Consider the following 19606-nt stretch of genomic DNA (forward strand, 5'->3'; position numbering starts at 1 on the left):
TCCCTCCCCGCGCGGAGTTCCTGTCTCAAGGCCAAGATGCGCAGCGCTGATGCTGGCCCCTTCCTAGGTCAGTGCAGCTGGACCAGGAAATCGAGGTCTCCGAAACGTCGGGGGGTCAGCTGGCGTCCTGCCCACCATCGAACGCCCTTCGTATCACTCCGCTTCGCATTGCGAATTGGACTGCGCATTGGACTGCGACCCAAGGCTGAACACAAGAAGCTTGGAGAGGAGCTCGGGCGTTTGAGGAGAAGGAAATATGAGGAATTGCAGGAAGGCGCTCTCCTGCCCGAACTGCCTCCGGGCAACTGGAAAGGATTGTCCTGGAAACTGAGAGGAGAGAAAGGACGTAGGACCTTGTGCCAGATCCCCTTGCTGAATGATTTCCAAGAGCTTGGTTTGCATTAACCCAGACCTTTGGGTGTGCGTTTGGTGTCCCCTGGGGGGTTCTAGAGTGAGAGATTGGCGGGTCCCCTCCGAACGCTGGATCTCGCTGCAGATATCAGTATTTCTCTCATTCCTTCCCAAAGCCGTCGGGATCGCCCAGTAGAATTAGAATTGGGTGGTTCCTGAATCTCCTATCCCTGACTGGCTCTGAATATAGCGCACCGCTGGTCAGACCTGAGTAGGGGTTGCCAGCGACGCTCGGAAACCCTTTCCAGACTGGGCTGAAAAGTGCGTTTGCTTCCTGAGACCCTAAGCTAAATGAAACTTCCTGCAGAGAAAGCAGGGTTACGGGGCTGGATGGAGGCTCTGGAGAAAGGCCAGAGCTGGGGTTGGGAAGTAATGTAAAGGCTGTGCACCTGTTTGCCAGCCCTCGGAGGTGGAGCCCATGGCTAAGCAAATCAAGCGCGGGATCAGTCTTTCCAGCGTGGTTTATCTGCATGGCAGGTGTCGATTGCCCCAATAGTCTCATCAGGTGTTCCACATTGGGCTGCAGCACCATGAAATCCCTAGGCGTGACGTCTAGTGGAATGGGGGTAAAAATAGGGATTTTCAAATCCTATACATCAGGCATCACTCCCGGAGTCACTTTTGACAAATCACCTACTTTTTCTCAACCTTAGTTTCCTAATCTGTAAAATGGGGATATTGCCCACCTCTCTGAAAAGTGCGCCAAGAGTGAGAAGTTCCACGCGTCTTTCTAATTTTAGGAAGGGGAAGCAAAGTCTTCTCCTCAAACTTGATACACTACATGCTAGAGAAAGATCCTCCCTTCCGGCCTCCTCATTCCCTGTCACCCTCCCCCACTCCTAGCCCCTCGGAGCCAACGGAGCCTCGCGCGTTTCTGGCCGGTCCTCCCAAGAGAGGCTGGTGCAAAAGCCAATAAGCCTGGAACACACGCAGGTCCCGCCGGGCCTGGGACAATGGTTTCCATTTAATAAATATTTCCCCCAAGGGCATTTCACATCGGTCAGGCAATTATTCAAAGGAAACAGGCGCGCAGGTTGGCTCTGCGGGTTATTTCGTCCTCTTTACCCGAAGAATGCTCATTTGACGCAAGAAACGAGTCTCGCAGCCTCCCTGGGTGGAAAGAGGCGCCCAGGGACAAACCGACCCTGGTTGCGATACACCGCGAGACTCCGCTCTAGGGCCGCTGCAGAAGGGGCACCGGGAAGAGCCCCATACCCAGCCTCCAGGCTCTTCTTACGGTATGAACATTTGTGGAGTAAAAGTTGGAGGTTTAAAGACACTAAATAATAATAACATAAATGGGAACTGCAATAGAAATCTCAGCCCCACCCCTGCCCCAAAAGTGAAGAACAGGTCGTAGTGCTTTTAAGGGCTCACCAACTAGGGTTCGAAATCTCTGCATTGCCTGACGCGAGGCCTTCCAGGAGCAGGTCAGACAACATTGCTCAGCCACCCAGGGTCCCAGCGCTACGCCCGGGCGCTGCATCCTGGGGCAGGGGTGGATGCCTAGTTGCAGGGGCTTCCCGGGAGAACACTGCCAAAGCACCGCCGAGGGTGGGGCGCGAAAAGTTTATCTCGCTTTTACCCTGAGCCTGCTATATGTTATTTTTCTCTTCCAAGGATCTTTGACAAGAGGGCAAGGTGCTGTCCTTGCATTTCGCAGCAAAGCTGTCCTATTTATCAACACAAGCTCTCGCCTCGCTCCCTTTGCTGTCCCTTCCCCGGCCTTTGTATTTCAAGCCCTAATTCTCTTTCACCACCGGGAAAGGAAACAGGAGACGCGGAAGAGTTTTATTTGTTGACAGTGCCCGAGACAATGTGGAACCCAAGTCCCCAGTCTAGAGCTAGCCGCTCTGCTCTAGCCCTCTCTCTGCCTCTGTCCCTCACACCTCTCCCCGCCCCCACCAGTCGCGCTCCCTGTTTCTTGCACCGGCGTGTTGGCAGGTGCGCCCCCTCGGCTTCTCTGCTGCTGATTGGCGCCCAGGTTGGGGAGTCGCCGCCCCGCGCTTATGTCAGAGTGCGTGCAGTCCCGGCCCACCTCGCCTTTGAACTTCGCCGCTTTTGGCTCTCGTTCACCAGCCTCCCCGCATTCTCAGCCAGGTGCAGCGCTAGGCGCGGCAGCTCCGGGAAAGCCACGGGAGGGGGGAGCCACGACTGGAAACGCAAGAGGAGAGAAGGGAACTAGAGAAGGCAAAGGTGGAGAGGGGGAGAAGGAGGAGCTTCTTGCCCTGGCTAAAAAATTAACCTGGCCACTTAATCCCGGAGACTCCGATACTTGGGCCCCAGCCCCTGGTGCCTGAAGCCCCCCGGCCGATCGCCCTCTCCTCCCCCGCCCTTTCTGCCCCCACTCGCTCCCCCGGGGCTGCCTGGGCGCTGGGACTGGCATGATCAGCTGAACTTTGTGGGGTCAGCGCTTCTCTCTGGCTTCCCCTCAGCGGCGCCAAGGCGAGGGGAGCGCAGAACCCCGGCTCAGGACGGACAGACAGACGGCCAGCCGCGCCCAGGCTCGTCTGCAGAACCCTTGCACTCCCTACCCCCACCCACCTAGCCGCCGGGACCATGTCCAAACCTTCAGACCACATCAAGCGGCCCATGAACGCCTTCATGGTATGGTCCCGGGGCCAGCGGCGCAAGATGGCCCAGGAAAACCCCAAGATGCACAACTCGGAGATCAGCAAACGCCTAGGCGCCGAATGGAAGCTTCTGTCCGAGGCAGAGAAGCGGCCATACATCGATGAAGCCAAGCGGCTACGCGCCCAGCACATGAAGGAGCACCCTGACTACAAGTACCGACCTCGGCGCAAGCCCAAGAACCTGCTGAAGAAGGACAGGTATGTCTTCCCCTTGCCCTACCTGGGCGACACGGACCCGCTCAAGGCGGCCGGCCTGCCCGTGGGGGCCTCCGACGGCCTCCTGAGCGCGCCCGAGAAAGCCCGGGCCTTCTTGCCGCCGGCCTCGGCGCCCTACTCCCTGCTGGACCCCGCGCAGTTTAGCTCGAGCGCCATTCAGAAGATGGGCGAAGTGCCCCACACCTTGGCCACCGGCGCTCTGCCCTACGCGTCCACCCTGGGCTACCAGAACGGCGCCTTCGGCAGCCTCAGCTGCCCCAGCCAGCACACGCACACGCACCCGTCCCCCACCAACCCTGGCTACGTGGTGCCCTGTAACTGTACCGCCTGGTCTGCCTCCACCCTGCAGCCCCCCGTCGCCTACATCCTCTTCCCAGGCATGACCAAGACTGGCATAGACCCTTATTCGTCAGCCCACGCTACGGCCATGTAACCCCCAGCCCGGCCTGGACCTGAGGTGTGGTCTGAAAGCCGGGTCTGCACCCTGTCCTCTGAGCCTAGCCCCGGCCTGCAGACGCCTCCGGGGTCAGCCCTGCCGCTGTCCCTTACGCCACCCAGACTTTTCCTCTCTCTTCCAGGGGGAAGGGTGGGGCGTCCTCCCGGACCCAAGGCGCAGACAGGTGCCGGAAACTTGCAAACGTTATGTCAGCTACACAGCTGCCCCTATCCCGACTCTCCCAAAACAAATCTCCGACTGTACCCCCTTTGGACAAAAAAGTAGGCAGTTTTGCTTTATTTATATCCCCTTCACTCTCCTCGGATAGGCTTTGGACTCTGAACTCCCAGATTCTGATATTATATCTACAATATGCATATATTTTTTCCTTTTGTCCCCTGAAGAAAAGAGTTAGCTGTGTCTCTGTGTTTTGCCATCAGACACAACTAGGAGCCATTTGCTCTTCATGTATGGGGAGGAAAGGCTTCAAAGTTTTAAATTACAGAAAGGGAAACATTTCTATTTAAAACCATGCTATGATAGTGTTTGCTTCTTTAAAGGGAAAACAAAAAGGACCTACATGGTTATTTACTTTGTGTAAAGCAGTGCTTCTAGAGACCTAAGTTTACTTTTAGACAGAATGTCGGGTTATGAAGTCAGGAAGTAGAAGGTGAACAAAAAATTAAAAGAACAAAAACAACCTAAATGGTCATAAATGTTTTGACGATGTCTTGGAAATGTACCTAGAAGGATTTTACCTCGTTGCTCTGTTCATTTGTTGAACAAAGACGTTTTGAATAAAGACAATCTGTCATTGTAAAAAAGTAACCTTTGATGTGCCTAAAATCTGAAGTCAGGAGCCAGGTTGGAGGGACTGGAAAGTCGGGTGCGGGGAGGCTGAAAGTGCATAGAGCGACTTTAAGCAGTGATGGCTGGTGGCTGCCCCCCGTTGGCCCAGCTTGGTGGTCTGCGGGTTGGGTGTAGAAGGGCCTAGAGCTTCGGATCCGTCCGGAATGCGCCCTGGAGATTGCTTTTTGCCTTTAGAGGCTAGACAAAGGCATCGTTCCCTGGGACTTCACTTTCTCCTCCCATTCTTCCCAAAAGGGTCAGGCCACTTCAAGGAGTGAACGAACTAAGTCAAAGGCCGACCCAGACCGCTGAGATCTGGGTGAGTTTACTTTTTAAAAAACCAAACGCTGAAGGAGTAGGGAGAAGCACCGAGTCTCCTGGGAACCAGTTGCGCGCTGAACACCCCGTCCTGCATTGGATGTTTAAGTTCAAAGCATGGGAGAAGACTGGGGGAATCAGGTATTCCGCCTTTTTAGGTGTTTGGAAAGGCTGCTGCCCACTCTTCTGGGGATTTGGTGCTTGATACTGGTTCCTAAGTTAAAAAATAAAACTCTAAGAAATGCAGAAAAATGTGCCGTAGGTCCCCGCCCCAGAATGTCGAACACTTTTTACTGAGACCCTGCAGGAGCAAAGGGAAAAGGAAGGCGACATTGTCATGGCTCAGGCAAGGAGTTTTTAAAAACCGTAAAAAATCAAATAAAAGCACAGCCCATGACGTTAAACAAGGAAAAGAGTCCTTTTCTTTCCCCTCCGGGTGAATGTTTTCTTGAAGATTATTGTCTTTCCTGAGGAGAAAGGACCCTCCGATGTTATCCAGCAAAACTCTTTGGAATTTGTTCTCAAAATCGAAGGGTGCTTTCCACCCTCGGTCTTGGAGTCTCACCCCAAAAGCCGCGCTCACGCGTGGTTTTCCTTAATTTGCGTGCTTTTCCCACTGGCTTTGATATGCTGCGGGGTGGGAGGTGGGGCAGCCTAGAAGTTTGTGGGCTTTCTGCTGCTGTTGAGAGATTTGTACGCTTGCCTCCGCTGTTTCCAAAGGAGTCGGTGGCTCGAAGTGCACGGGAAACGTTGTCAACAGACACCAAAGCCGAAACCCGCGGATTAGCATATTGTCCTCAAAACAATTAGAAGTGTTTGAGGTGTTATTTGGAGGCTATTCATCCGAGCCCCTTTGTCAAAGGGGGATTTTCATTATTAAAAAAAAAAAAAGTTAGCAGTTGTCCATCTGGCTAAGCTGAATAGCAAAGTGATCCATGTTGTATATGCTTTTCTCATTAAGAGCTCTTTTGAGACCGATGTTAGAATTAAATGGTATAACACAATTAACATCACGGGCGCTGAATAGGAGAGGACGCCTATAAATAATAGATAGATAAATAAATGAGCGATCAGGCGAAGGTAAACAAAGGCGGGCTGAGGGAGGTGTAGGGGGAGGCCGGGCTGGCTGCTCCACGCTTACTTAGCATTACAAAACCCTTTTACAAATCGAGACAATTAGGAAGTGACTTGCCTCTGGTGGCCGTCCGGTCTGGGGGCCTGGGCGCTTAGGGAAGGCCCCTCCTCCCGCCCCCTAGGAAGCCCAGGAGGCCTGGGACGGAGACGCCACGGTTTTCCTGTCTGATATAACCCCAACTGACAGTCCTGTCAGCCGCTCTGATAGCCCCCATAGCTCAGTGTCCCTTAATATCTCCTAAGATGAAGCTTACAGGGGTCTGGGTATCTCCTCGCAGATCCCAGCGCAGGAGCGCCCTGGGCACACAGAGCCCCCCAGCTGGAGAAAGAACCTGGCGCCCACGACCCCACCTGAAGCAAACCTGAAGGGTTAGGCTGGAAAGGGGCAGGTGGCGAGTGCGAGGGCAAAGTGCGAGGGGCAAAGGCCTCGGACGGTGGCTGAAGCTGGAAAACCGAAACCAGGGTTCCGGGTTGCGCTTGGTCTTAGGCTCAGATGGGGAATTAGGAAACTAGGGTGCACTGTAGAAGAGAGGCCCTCAGGGGGCTGCGGCCTCACTCAGAGGTGGCTGAGACCTCTTTCCAGCCTGCAAAGAGCCGGGGGTCCAGTTCGGGTCCTGGGACCTAAAGTCAAAGACTTGGCTCGGGCGGTTTTTGGCCATCACACTTCGTTTCCTTCCTTCTCAGACTGGCCTTCCCCAGCCATCTGCCCTCCTTAGACCTGGTCCCAACCTCTGCCCCCACCCCCATCCCCGCAAGGGCCTGCCTCAGCTTTGCCTCCGTCGCCCCGAGGGCCGCGGAGCGTCCGCCGAGGTGCGCGGCCGCGACTCGCCCTAACAAACAGCCAAAATCCTTCTCGTCACGCCGCTGACAGGGGCCGATTACTGACTTTGAAGTCAGGCGCAGACAAAAAGAAATCCCCTGGGGGGTGTGGGGGGGCAGCAGTCCCTGTCAAACCTGTTTGCTCACAACTGTCTCTTTCTTTCAAGAAAATCATTAAAGCAAACCTGTAGGGAGAGGAGCGCCCCGCCCGCCCGGAGTGGAGAAGAGCCGCTTCTCCCGAGCGCGCGTCGCGCAGCAAAGAGCAGCCAAGAGTTGCCCTGGACAGACTCCTGGCATCCGGAGAACCTGAACTCCGGCGCTGCAAGGGGCGCCCGTGGCCCTGCAGGAGGAGGTTCTGCAGATCCCTCTGCGTTAGGCACGCGTCCGGCAGCCAGGGAGCCCCAGACTTCTCTCGCTTAGCAACCTGGGCCTCCTTCGAGCGGGGTTGGCAGGGAGGGCCCGGACCTCTCGCCTGAGGCTCCCATTGCTTCCCCGGGACCCCTCTCCCCGCCAAAAGTGACCCAAATACATGCCGCGTTCAGCGCCGTCGCTCCTCTGCTGGGTGTTCCCTAGGACAGCAGAGACCTGAACAGCATGCTGCTGGGGTGGCAGCCATCTGCGCCGGCGCGGCTGGAGCAGAGTTGTTTGGGTTTTACCTAGGTTTGCTTTCTTAAACCTTGGCTGCCATCTGGCTCAGGGGTACACTGGCTACATCTTCTGAGAGATGTGGAATTCTTGACCCTTTTCCGCCTCTGGCCTCCCTCATTCCGAGAACTCCGTCAGCTTTTCATGCACTTCTCGGTTTTGGATCCGACTCCAAAAATCTTTGATTCCCTTCCAGTTTCTGAGTTTTTCTATTTAAATATTAATTTCCTTAGGCCCGATGACTTTAAAGACGGAAAAGACCAGCTACTTTGAGTAAATTACGCTGAGGTGTGAGTGACTGACATCTGAGACCCCCTTAACGTTTGCATTTTGGAACTGGAGCGAGCTAACCTGTAGGAATCTCCGGTGAACCAAAGCGGGATGATGTTTCCGTCTGAGTAGGGCCAAGGTACTTTCAATACAGCTCACCATTTAGGGAAGTGTGTCCCGCCGGTCAGCTTCTCTGGAGAGATCCGAGACTGCCAGGGCCCGGAAAACTTGGCGAGCTGTGGTGCCAGCACCCTTGTTTCCTTCATCTCCTCCCCAGCTCAGGCCTTGTTACCATTGTTCAAGTAGACAGCGAATTTCAAACCATTTGAATTTGAATATCACCTAATTCACAAGATTTGTGTAAAGAATTCTCATCTATTTGCTGAGTGGATTGTGTGTGAGTGTGAGAGGAAGAGGCACAGGGACAGAAGGGGTCCGTTAGATTTGGATGCAGGAGAGCTTCCCGCCTCCACCGAGGTGCGTGCTCTCCTGGCCTCTGTCCTGCCCTGCCCTGCCCTGCTTCCTAGGCTCTAGTGGACCTAGCAGTGGGAGAGCTACTTGGGCTGGTTTGTTTCCTGACGCTGCAGGGACGGGCATCGGCCTGGAACCAGAAGCGCAGGCGCTGGGCCACGGCAGAGTAATTAAGAAAATAATGAAATTGATGGCGGATGGGGGCGCTAGAAATCCTGGGGCGTCTACTTAAAACCAGAGACTCGCGGTCGGCCCCACGGAATCCCGGCTCTGTGTGCGCCCAGGTTCCAGGGCTTGGGCGTTGCCGGCTCTCACACTAGGAAGGAGCCTGAAGTCAGAAAAGACGGGGCCTCGTTACTCACTTTCTAGCCCAGCCCCTGGCCCTGGGTCCCGCAGAGCCGTCATCGCAGGCTCCTGCCCAGCCTCTGGGGTCGGGTGAGCAAGGTGTTCCCTTCGGAAGCGGGAAGGGCTGCGGGTCGGGGACGTCCCTTGGCTGCCACCCCTGACGCTGCATCCTTTTCGCTCGAATCCCTGCGCTAGGCATCCTCCCCGATCCCCCAAAAGCCCAAGCACTGGGTCTGGGTTGAGGAAGGGAACGGGTGCCCAGGCCGGACAGAGGCTGAAAGGAGGCCTCAAGTTTCCTCTTTGCTACAAAGTGGAGAAGTTGCTCTACTCTGGAGGGCAGTGGCCTTTTCCAAACTTTTCCACTTAGGTCCGTAAGAAAAGCAATTCATACACGATCAGCGCTTTCGGTGCGAGGATGGAAAGAAACTTCAGAAAAACTCTCGCCAGACAACCCGGCAGCACTTGGCCCCGGAACAGAGAGGAGAGAAAGACCTGACCGCCGCACTCAGGGCCACCCGCCGCACTAAGTTTGAGGGTTCCCTCTGCCTCCAGGCCTCTGTCGCCCAAGCTCAGGCTCTCCTAGGTGCTTCAGGGCCGGGCTGCACCTGAGCCCCGAGGAGGCCCTGCTAGCGCTAGGGCGGCGGTGATAACCGAGGGAGGTGGGTGAGAAGTGCGGCTGTCGAGGCAAACGCAGAGCACCCGCCCAGTCCTCCAAGGGCCGAGAGCCGGGAGTCCCGAACGCCGCTTAAGCAGCTCCTTGCTTCCCGCAGCCCGTCCACATCCCTGCGGGATTTCTGGACGCCCCGCCCGGGGACCTAGGGAGGAGGGAGAGAGGAGGGAGGGAGTGGGCAGCCTGGGCGCACGCCACCGGTCCCCGTACGCCCGGCAACCCCCGTGGCGCGGCGAGTCAATGGGATTTGCACACTCGAGGTGTAACAGCATTACTGCATTAATTACCATTTCCATTTCACGTCCAGATTGTTTACTTATCTGCGGGAAACATATGTCGGGAGAAGTTCACATTCCGGATTCTGCTCCGCTGCCCAAGGTGCAATTCCGGGGAGGCGGCAAGGGGGGAGGGGAGGGCTTCAGATTTTTTTATTACACCCTCTAGCCTTATCTGCCGCTGTAAATTATGAGGATCCTCCATTGAGCGGCATATGGAGATTATATACTTTTTTGAATATCGTTTCCCAAAGCCTGCAGATTTTCACTTTGAAATGAAACAATCCTCCGCTGGTTCCCCCGGGGACAGGCGTCTCCTGCGTTCCCCCGCGCGGCCTGGGGGACCCTTCTCGCAGAGCAGACGCGCACCCCAATGCCGTGGCCGGCGCCCAGTGGAGACTTCTTTCACAGGGTCTAGAATAATCTTCCGCGGAACACCCATCCATATGCAGTGTTTGAGAACTAAGGCAGCTAGCTCCCTTGCTCTGTTTTCCTGCGCCTAGCCCCCGGACTTTTGTGCCGTTTGCAGCTCTTTTTCATTTCGAATACCCGCATAGACACGAGCCCACTTCTGCCCTCTTCCTACGCTGGGCGGCTCCAAACCCGCCGCGAGGGCTGAGGTGTTCACACCTGCCCACGGCAGCCTGCCTCGCCCTCAAGCGCCTCAAAGCTTCCTAAGCGCTTACATTGGTCTTGGGACAGCCGACTTTGGCTTCTTTGTTTGTTTGAGGGACCGCGGAAGTGGCGGGGAATGTGCCCCCGCTTGAGACCGCTTATTGTGAGCCCTCAACGGAAATCCTGCACGGAAGGCAACCGCCTCCCCGCTCGCGGTAAGCAGGACCCACCCGAGTAGCGGGGACCGAATCCCATCTTTCTTATCTCTCGAAGACTCCTTTCAGGCTGAGATCAGAGAGGGAGGGAAAAAGAAGAGAGAATCATTGTTCTTCTTTTTTTAATTTAATATACCAAGCCACCAGCTCAGGTCATTTATATGCTTAATTTAGTGATAAAAGTCAATAAGCGGAATCACAGGGTTCTTCCCTCTTTCTATTTCTTTTGACCACATTTTTCTACAGTAATTGGCAAAACAGTAAAATATATACACCCGCTTTCCCCTTTCAATGCTTTGTCTGCAATGCGATTATAATAAGTGTATTTTATTAATGTAATTTGTTTGCTTTTTTAAAGGATGCAAGGGAAAATGTGCCTTTTAAGATATTTTTTTCCATCTTATCTGGGTTCAGTTTGCAGAATTACACATACTCTGTGTGTACACACTCACCCTCAAAAGCCAAACTCAGAAATTTCCTTGAAATGCCCGTTTTTATGATTCAGAAATATCCCGTGGGAAACCTATTGTGATGTTATACCAGGAACAATTAAATGGACCAAAGCAATGCAATTAAGGCAGAGAAGAAATAAGATGGAAAATGGGGAGAAATAAACAGATTCTTTTCCATTAAGTATTGTTTTGAGATTTCTAATTTTTTCAGGACCTCTAAGAAAATTGTGAGGTGTCACTTCTCTCTTCTGGGTCTATCTGTAATTGAATCTAGGTCACTATTCTAAAGCAAGAAAAGTCTGCTTTCCACTTTCCTACATCAGGCTGAAATTTGGGGGAGGGACAAGGGTCTTGCAATTTCATTTAAAATGTAATGGTGGATGAACTGATAAGCAAATACGGAAAAAAGAGTCTGCTTAAAAGAAAAAAAAAAGGCATGGTTTTAATATGCTACAGATGGGGGGGAAATGATTTACATGAGAGTTTATTTCCTCTTTGCTGATATGAAAGAATTACAGATACAAAACCCACTGATCTATAGAATAAAAAAAGAAAAGAAATGTTATTTTCCTGTAAAGGTGTCAGTTCATTTATATTCATTTAACCATCCATCCATCAATTCACTTTCTCACTCCTTGCACATTCTCTCTGGCTCTGTTAAACCTTCTCCTACCAATACACTTTGCTAGAATATGCAATGAAGTTTTCTTTTAAAAAATAGTGTGAGATTGAGATGAAGTAGGTAAAGATAAGTAAAGAGAGAAGGTTTTGTTGTTGTTGTTAAATAATTACTCCCTAATAATTCAGCATTATGATTTATGATTTTAGAACAAAATTTTACCCATATTCACATCTCATTACTGCTGCAGTTTGAGTACATACAACATGCCAGTGGTTAAGAATATATGCAGAAGATATGCAATTATTTTTTCATAAGATATGCATGCAATACAAATAAATGTATTAGTTATAAACCTTCCTGTAACTTAAAAAATGTAGTAAAAGACGAGTCAGATGTTGGGTCAATAATTCATTGTTTATTAAAATAGCTGTTTTAATAAGTATGAAGTAGTTCACATTTCCCTAAGGATTTCCTGCTTGCTCAAGGTATGAGCAACATCAAATCTTTTGTGTTTAAAGTTTCCAGGTCCAAAAAAATGTATAGTAAAATTTGCATATATTAAGAAAGAAATGAGAGGTGCAGTCATTTGAGGAGCTTCTAAATGCTGGAGAAGATTACATAAGAATAGGTTTTACTTTTCCTGAAATAAAAATTGATGACCAGTATGACAGATATTTCCTCCATATTCTCCCAAATAAAGGGGTAACATAGTGTCATCTCCTCTTTCAATGACACGCAAATGAATGACTGGAGACCTATAGATCTAAGCAAGGACAAGACCAACAACCAGCATCTGATGCTGGTTTTCATAAGTAAGAAAAACAGTACATTGTTTAAGACAGCAATGCATTCCCACAGGATGAATCTTCTCCAGACTGAAGACCATTTCCTTCAACCTTTTTTTTTTCTGTCTTATTCCTTTCTCCTCCTCTTGTTTAGTTTTCCTTTTTTTTTTTTTTTTAACCTGTAAATACTATTGATGAATCAGAAATTTTCTTTCTGGGTCTTCAGAAATTATCAGTATAATTCTTTGTCATGCCTGCTTCTTCCTGGTCTCACTTTCTCTCACTGTGGTAATCCATTTTCTTAATCACCTAATTTTTAATCAACCAAAGTGAGTATGAGGCAAAAGGATTAGCAGTTTGGGCAGAAGTTAAAATGTCTCATGGATGTTTTGACTCAAACTCTATAGACTTATTTGTAGCAAGTGCTTAGGATATAATTCAGCTGAATGAGAGGGCAGCTTTAAGACATTTTAGAATTGTTTCTTACCATTGTCTTTTACTTCCTGGGCTCTTCAATGTTTGTCATAATTATACCTAGTTAGAAGGCTTCATTTGCTCTGAGTTATCATTGAGAACTAAATGGAGAAGAAAAGAACTGAAGGCCTGAAGATATGTCATCTGTAGAAAAGGTGAGCTGAACTTTTCTCTGTCTGAACATACTTTGGGTTTACAATGAGACATTTACGTATTTGTATAAATCGGTTATACTCTGAGCTAATGTGAACACAAACTTGGTATAAATACAGATGACTCCCTCTCTGCTGCTGTGGGAGGTTCAACTGACACCTGGGGCTCAGACCAGTCTTGTTACCACATGCTTGGTGAAATTCAAAGTGTGTCACACAACTACAGCAGCATTCATGGCCAACCTATTTGGTAGAAAGGATTGAAGTCAGATGGGAGGTCAATTTGCTGTCTAAATCAAACAAACTTAGCTCCTTTGCAGATAATTGAAGATGCTGCAACATTGCCCGAAAACATTTTATAATAAACAGGTGAAATAAGTGATAATGAAGGTGGGTTTGGATTTTTTATTTTAGAAGGAGGAATTTCATAGAAAATATGAATCCTTGTCTCATGATTAGTGTCTCTCTGCAACAGCCCCATCCTTCTGCAGGTGGCCTCTTCTCAAGCTTTCTTGGCAAATCAAGAGCTTCTGCCTTTTGGAGGACATCCTCTTGACCTCCCACCCATATCAGCTCTTAGAGGACATTCCACAGGAACATTGTCTTCTTGTCCTCCAGTATTTTTTATGGAAACAGAAATTAGGTTATCTTCCTTATGCTCTAGACGGACATCTGAAATCATCAAACCCTTGAGAGAAACAGCCCTCATTCTTTTATGAGACAACCTGGAAGAAAACAGGTAAATTTCATTTGTGATGAACTGTTGCCAGAAAGAAAATTGCCATTATGATTTCATTCTTCTTCACTGGGGAGGGCTCAAGAGTAGGATAAACTCAGAAAGAAAAATAGTGCTTTGGATTGAGGCCAAAAAGGATATTCATTAATTTCTGTCTTTTGGTCATCCTCTGAGTTTCAACTAGAAGTCAAAATGTATTCCTTTAGTTAGTAAGGGGGAAACCAGTTGAAAAGGCCTTAATTAGTTAATGCATTCGCCAGCCCCTTATGGTTCAAATTCCTTACTTTCCTGAACAGCAAATAATTTCCTACTCCCCAGAAGAATTCAGACCCTCTATGCTAAGATTCCACACCTCTGTCAATGAAGCAAGGTAGGAAAGTGATGACGAAGGGATCAGCATGCCACTGCCAATTAATCATGAAAATTTTAATAACTGGCCTTTAGTTCCCTACTGATGGTGTCAACTTCATTCATATATTCTTTCCCTTGATAAGAAAGGGCAGCATCAAAAGCTCTGACTGTCTTACTAGGAGAAATCTATGATACTTAAAGAAAAAAACCTGAAGTGCCATCAGGCCAGCCCTGGAAGTCTGTTGGAACCTGGTAGAGATATTGCCTGGCACAAAAGCTAAAGGCTGAGCACCAAGCCTCAGACCACTCATTTAATGAAGTCCTGGCTTGGATGCAGAAAAAGAAGTCAGAAAACTTGTATTTTACTTCCCGTGGCATCGACTATGCCTGGATTGGTGTAAAATAGTCCACTGGATGCGAATGAGTAAGATTTTGATTTCTCTGCAATCAGTGACTAAAAGAAAATCCAACATTGTTAACAGTGTTTAAGTATCATCTCAACTAATGAATTAAATGAGATTGCTTTTTCTTTCATTAAAATGTGTTTTAGGAATATGCTTTAATTTATTGTACCTCTTTCCAGGACTCTGAAGATTTGTCTCCATATTCTCTGGAAAGATGTACTCTGTTTGCAATAAGAGGGAGCCACATGGTTTATTAGATGGTTGTTAATTGAGCATTCTGTGCAAAGAAGTTTGTGCCTTAGGTATTTTATCTTGTTAAATTCTCCCCAAAGCATTATTAGGTAGGTACTGCTATTATGCCAATTTCAGATATGAGGAAAGTAAGGCTCAGAGACATTAAGTGACTTACCCAAGAGCTCACAGACCTCACATGGAGCTGCTATATCCAAGCTCTCTGTCTTCCCACTACTGTCTTTAAAATCAAAGGCTTACTGGAGGTGGGTAAAGGAAGGAACAAAGAACCCATGGCATTCACAGCTGAGGAAGAGTCCAAGGAAGGGGGGTAAGGGGGAGGAGCTGAAACACCTTCCCTGTCTCAGTTTGACCTAGAGTATTCAGAATCAAAACTGATCAACATCTCCTGTCACTGAACTCTTACTAGTTGGGCCCATACTGCTTCAGCTTTATCATCCCAAGTCTTACTGGCTGCTTCTGAGTCTTGCAGGCAGAGCTAGGGACCAGGACACCACCAGGGTGATCCCAAATCATCACATATGAGAGGCACATTTACAGACACGGATTTCCTGCAAAGCCTACCAGATGAGCCCCCAGCCCCTTCCAGTCCCATTTCATTATGCTCATTCCAGAGCAGCCTTCTTTACCACACAGCTTAGCAATTGAAAGTAAATATGTTGGGAAGGAAAGAAAAAATATTCCTAAAAGTCCTACGTCTTGTTCTCCTGCCCTTAATCGGGTTTAGTAAATCTGTTACCCTGATCATCCCCTTGAATTTCTAAACTAGATTCTTCAAATCTGCCCAATCTCTATGTCTTTGTCTTGAGATAGGAACAATGTTTCTTGCTTGCTCAGACTGCATTGAGCTGTTGGGTATCAACCATGGAATACCAAGTGGCTTTTGCATTTCCCTGCTAATAATAGTTTGCATTCGATGCATCTTTCTGGAAGGTTCAAACCTTGCCATAAATAAAAAGTTACTGATTACAATATTTATGTTTAAGGCAATATTGGGATTTTCCAAAGCCTCTCAGTTGTTTTGGGCTCAACTTTTATAGAGCTTCTCTGAAACATGCTCGTTTACTCATTCTTCTAGATTTAGAATTCCACCCTCAGTTGGAATACAGATGATCCCTAGCAAGTCACATGAAAAAATGAACTGTGGAGCCAGAAGAGTGAGTTCTTGGAGAACTAAGGGCCAGAGACCTGTGAGCAAGATTTGATAATTTTATAAAAATTAAAAGACGATTTGAAATGTTATTGGTCTTACTAAAACTTTTACTTGTGAACTGCAATTGATGACATGATCACTTGTGCCAATTATAATTTTATACCAAAGGACTGCAGAGCATTGGATGGGTGTGTTGGGCAGGTTTCTCACAAACGCTGACAGAAAGGCATGACGAAGGATGGGAGGACAAACTGGGGGGCTGCCAAGTAGAAAAACAGAAGCGATGGCTAAGTGCTCGTCCTGGACTCTGCCCTTTGATAAGGGACTGAAGGTCCCTTATGATCTTCTTTCAAATTCCACCATCACAGTTTTAGTCACATCCATCTATAATATTATTTACTTTCAGACTTTTCTTTAAATTGACTCGCTTTTTCACTTTAGCCTTATCCCAAGCAATAATGCATATAAATCATAAGTTTGTTGTAATAGATTTTTTGTAATACTAATCAAAATTAAATTTATTCCCCTGTAACAGAGATAATTTCTCAAATTACTTTGGAAAACACCAATTTAAAGTGCTCAGTTTACCACTTGAGGAAAATGAGAGAAGATCAGAGGAGTAAAGCCAATTTTCCAAGGTCACACAGCCTGACAACTGGAAATCCTGGCCTAGCACCTAAGTCTTTTAGGTATTGGCCCAGTACTCTTTCCTTCTATCATCTTTCTCAGAGGCAAAGAAAAAAAAAACTATCAGGCAATTAGCACTATCTCTTGAGGGTAGAGGGCGTGAAGATTCACCAGGTTCTCTCATAAAGTTTAAACACTTTCTCGGTGGTGCTAAACCTTATCTTGGTTACTCAGACTGTCTTCAGTCTGTTAATTATATTGCATAAAACCTAACACATTTCCATGGAAGGAGCTCTAAGGGAAGAACGACCTGAATGGGTTTTGAGAGCCAGGGCCTGCCTATCCTTTAAGAAGGTCGTCTGGGCAGGAGAAAGCAGGAAGGGAAGGGAAAGGCCACTAACCATAAGCAGTCCAATTGTGGGTAAGTCACTAGTGTCAAGGAATGTAGTCTCCTCAGTCAGGCAGGGTCCAGGTGCTGCATACTGCCCAAACTGCCTGCCTTCCCCTGGATATTTGTTTTATCTTGGAGCATGTCGTGGCCTCAGAGAACTGAATTCTTAATCTGTGGCCTTTCAGTCTATGGTTGTTTCCAACATCACATTGTCTCAGATTTGTTACTCGCAGCACAGATTCAAAATGAGCCTTCAGTAAAAGTAAAAAGAAAGAAAGAAAAGAAAAGAAAGAAAGAAAGAAAGAAAGAAAGAAAGAAAGAAAAAGAAAGAAAGAAAGAAAGAAAGAAAGAAGAAAGAAAGAAAGAAAGAAAGAAAGAAAGAAAGAAAGAAAGAAAGAAAGAAAAGAAAAGCAAGCCAGCCAGTGGAAGAGTTTAGCCCCCACAAAAGCAAAAAGCACCCAACAAATCAAGCATTTTCTTGCAGACTTGTGCTAATTTTGTTTATTTGTTTATTACAAGGTGCTCTAAACCTCCTGGGGTATTCCACAGCTTTAATGACTGTGTGTAACACCACCTAGCTAACACTGCTTTTCCATTCAGTCAACTCAGTCTCACAGCAGTCCTCACAACTACGTGGTCTCAGGTATCATTTTACAGAGGAGGCTGGAGCTTTGGGAAGTTAAGTGGCTTGCCTACAGTCACAAAGCCAATATGAAGAGGACCTGAAACTCAGATATTTTTTCCCTCCCAGTTTGGGATTCTTGCTATCACCCTATCACACTTCTAGACCTGTATCTCTTGTATCGCTATCGTTCTTTCCTCAAGTCAACATACATTTCTCCAGAGTCCTAATGTCCTTCATCAGTCTTACCTTGACACGATAAGTAATTCACTGGGACTCTTCCGCTTTGGATTTGTTTTGTCTTTCTCATTCTTTTGAGGCTGCAGATTAGCATTTTGGCTAATCACTTGGGTATTAAAAGTTAGACCCTCTGGGCCTAAATCCTAGAACTACTCCTTGCTAGCTATGCCAACATTAGCAAGTTGCTTAACCTCTCTGTGTCTCACTTACCTCATCTGCAAAATGGAAATTGAAATAGTCTTCATAGGTAATGATAGCCCTGAAGGCCTTACAGGATTATTTTGAGGATTAAAGGACACAATGGTTGTAAAGTACTTAAGCACCATGCCACACAATTAATGTTAGATATAATTTTGAGTGTTTTCTCTTTTTTCACCCCTTTAAAAAATCTTCTTTTGAATTCAGGATTCCTTTTCCCCATATATTTTTATGGTGAATGAGAATATCGGCTTAGGGTCTACTCTGTTCATCTCTTGAAAACGACATTATACTTTTTCTTCTAAAAAATGATACAAAGAGAATCCCCAGCCTTTTCCCCCTCTCCCTGTGGCTACAGTTTTCCCATCATTTTAAAAGGTTATTTCTTTTCTTCATAGCACAATGTGGTGGGATGAAGGGGAAATGGTTTAGAAAATTTTAAATTGATGTATCTTATTTGTTTCCCCCAGTTATACTGAAAAGAAGAAAATCTCTCCAGTTTCAGAAACACTGGCCTTTTGGATACTGAGGAGTTGGAAATGGAAAGGGGATTTTAATGAGTTTCTCGGCAATGAGGCTAGAGAAAATATTATCCATCTCCCCCTGTTCCCCAATTCAGCAGCTCCGACTCCTGTTTTCATCACAGTCCTGTTAGATAATTACAACCCCAAAGGCCTCCTGTTCCTTCTTTCTGTGTTCCCTGAATCTTCTTTCCCAGAGCCAGGACCTCTTGGAAATTCTCAGCCTCTGTTAGTTGCCCGCTCTGGGAGCCTGACTCCTCCCATCCTTCATCTCTTTCTTCTCCCCCTTCACCTGCTGTAGTGTCCCCACTGTCTCTCTTTACCTCAGCTCCTTACCATTCCTCTCCCTCTACACCCTTTTCCTTTGGTTCATAGTCAGGATGTACTAGTTGCATTCAGGCCCTTTTTGACACTAAGAATTCAGGGGGACAAAGCCAAACCCTGGAGACTACTGTCTTCCCCTTAGTGATGCTAATGAATATAATTCCTGATCTGAAATGACGTGTACTTTATTTGGCTCCATCTACTTTTCTGCCACTTACTCCCTGTATAACCATAGGCTATGTACCGTACCTCTCTCTGGGTTTGTTTACTCCTCAGTTAGAAGGAGGATTAAAATGGCAATCACAACACCTTGCTACAGATATGTTAGGAAGATTAAATGGGATAACATGCAGGGTGCCTAGCCTTCCTGGCATATAGTAAATGCCTATAAAATATAACAAGTGTCATGTATTATTATTAAATTGTATCAACCTGGTAGAAACTAATGGAGTGGACTACTTTATTAATTTAGATTTCTCTCTTTTTCCTTTCCTATGATATTTAAGCTGGAAAACCCAGTATAGTTTAAAAAATCAGTTGTTCAGTCATTGTTTATACAATCTAGATTCACTTAAATAATCTCTCGAGTTTTTATGTAGACCCAATGACATGCAGAATAATAAACTAAGGGAGAGGGTTTGGTCCACACCTTCAGGGTCAGAAAACAGAGTTTTAACCCAGAGAGAATGGTGAAAGGGCTTATAAGAAATTACTAAACTTTAAAGCTGTGGTCTGTGCATACCCAGAGTCTTTTTCTCTTTCTTTCTTTCTTTTTTTTTTTTTTTTTTTTTGAGACGGAGTTTCGATCTTGTTGCCCAGGCTGGAGTGCAGTGGCACAATCTCGGCTCACTGCAACCTCTGCCTTCTGGGTTCAAGTGATTCTCCTGCCTCAGCCTCCTGAGTAGCTGGGATTACAAGTGCCTGCCACTATGCCCAGCTAATTTTTTGTATTTTTTTAGTAGAGATGGGGTTTCACCATG

The 19606-nt window shown here is 47.5% G+C and overlaps 1 protein-coding gene and 1 long non-coding RNA gene across 5 annotated transcripts; both read left to right on the forward strand.

Moving 5' to 3' along the window:
- Positions 1-2499: 2499 nt before the first annotated feature.
- SOX14 (SRY-box transcription factor 14) lies at positions 2500-4711 on the forward strand. Its single transcript, XM_004037715.4, has one exon. The coding sequence runs from the start codon at positions 2971-2973 to the stop codon at positions 3691-3693; it is 723 nt and encodes a 240-aa protein (XP_004037763.1). The 5' UTR covers positions 2500-2970; the 3' UTR covers positions 3694-4711.
- A 5475-nt stretch (positions 4712-10186) lies between these two features.
- LOC101142358 (uncharacterized) lies at positions 10187-15792 on the forward strand. 4 transcript variants are annotated; one of them, XR_002005128.4, is made up of 5 exons: positions 10187-10322; positions 12720-12810; positions 13283-13546; positions 14478-14600; positions 15629-15792. It is a non-coding gene; the product is annotated as an uncharacterized lncRNA (long non-coding RNA). The 4 variants fall into 4 exon arrangements; XR_174251.5 differs by having other exon boundaries at positions 10228-10322; positions 12724-12810; XR_002005129.3 differs by lacking the exon at positions 10187-10322 and adding an exon at positions 10341-10474 and having other exon boundaries at positions 12724-12810.
- The last annotated feature ends 3814 nt before the right edge of the window (positions 15793-19606 follow it).

The sequence above is a fragment of the Gorilla gorilla genome, chromosome 2 (assembly GCF_029281585.2).
Source record: "Gorilla gorilla gorilla isolate KB3781 chromosome 2, NHGRI_mGorGor1-v2.1_pri, whole genome shotgun sequence".
In the NCBI taxonomy this organism is placed as follows: Eukaryota; Metazoa; Chordata; class Mammalia; order Primates; family Hominidae; genus Gorilla; species Gorilla gorilla.

Excerpts from the sequence above, each read along its gene's own strand:
- SOX14 (XM_004037715.4), top strand. The coding sequence starts at position 2,971 with ATGTCCAAACCTTCAGACCACATCAAGCGGCCCATGAACGCCTTCATG.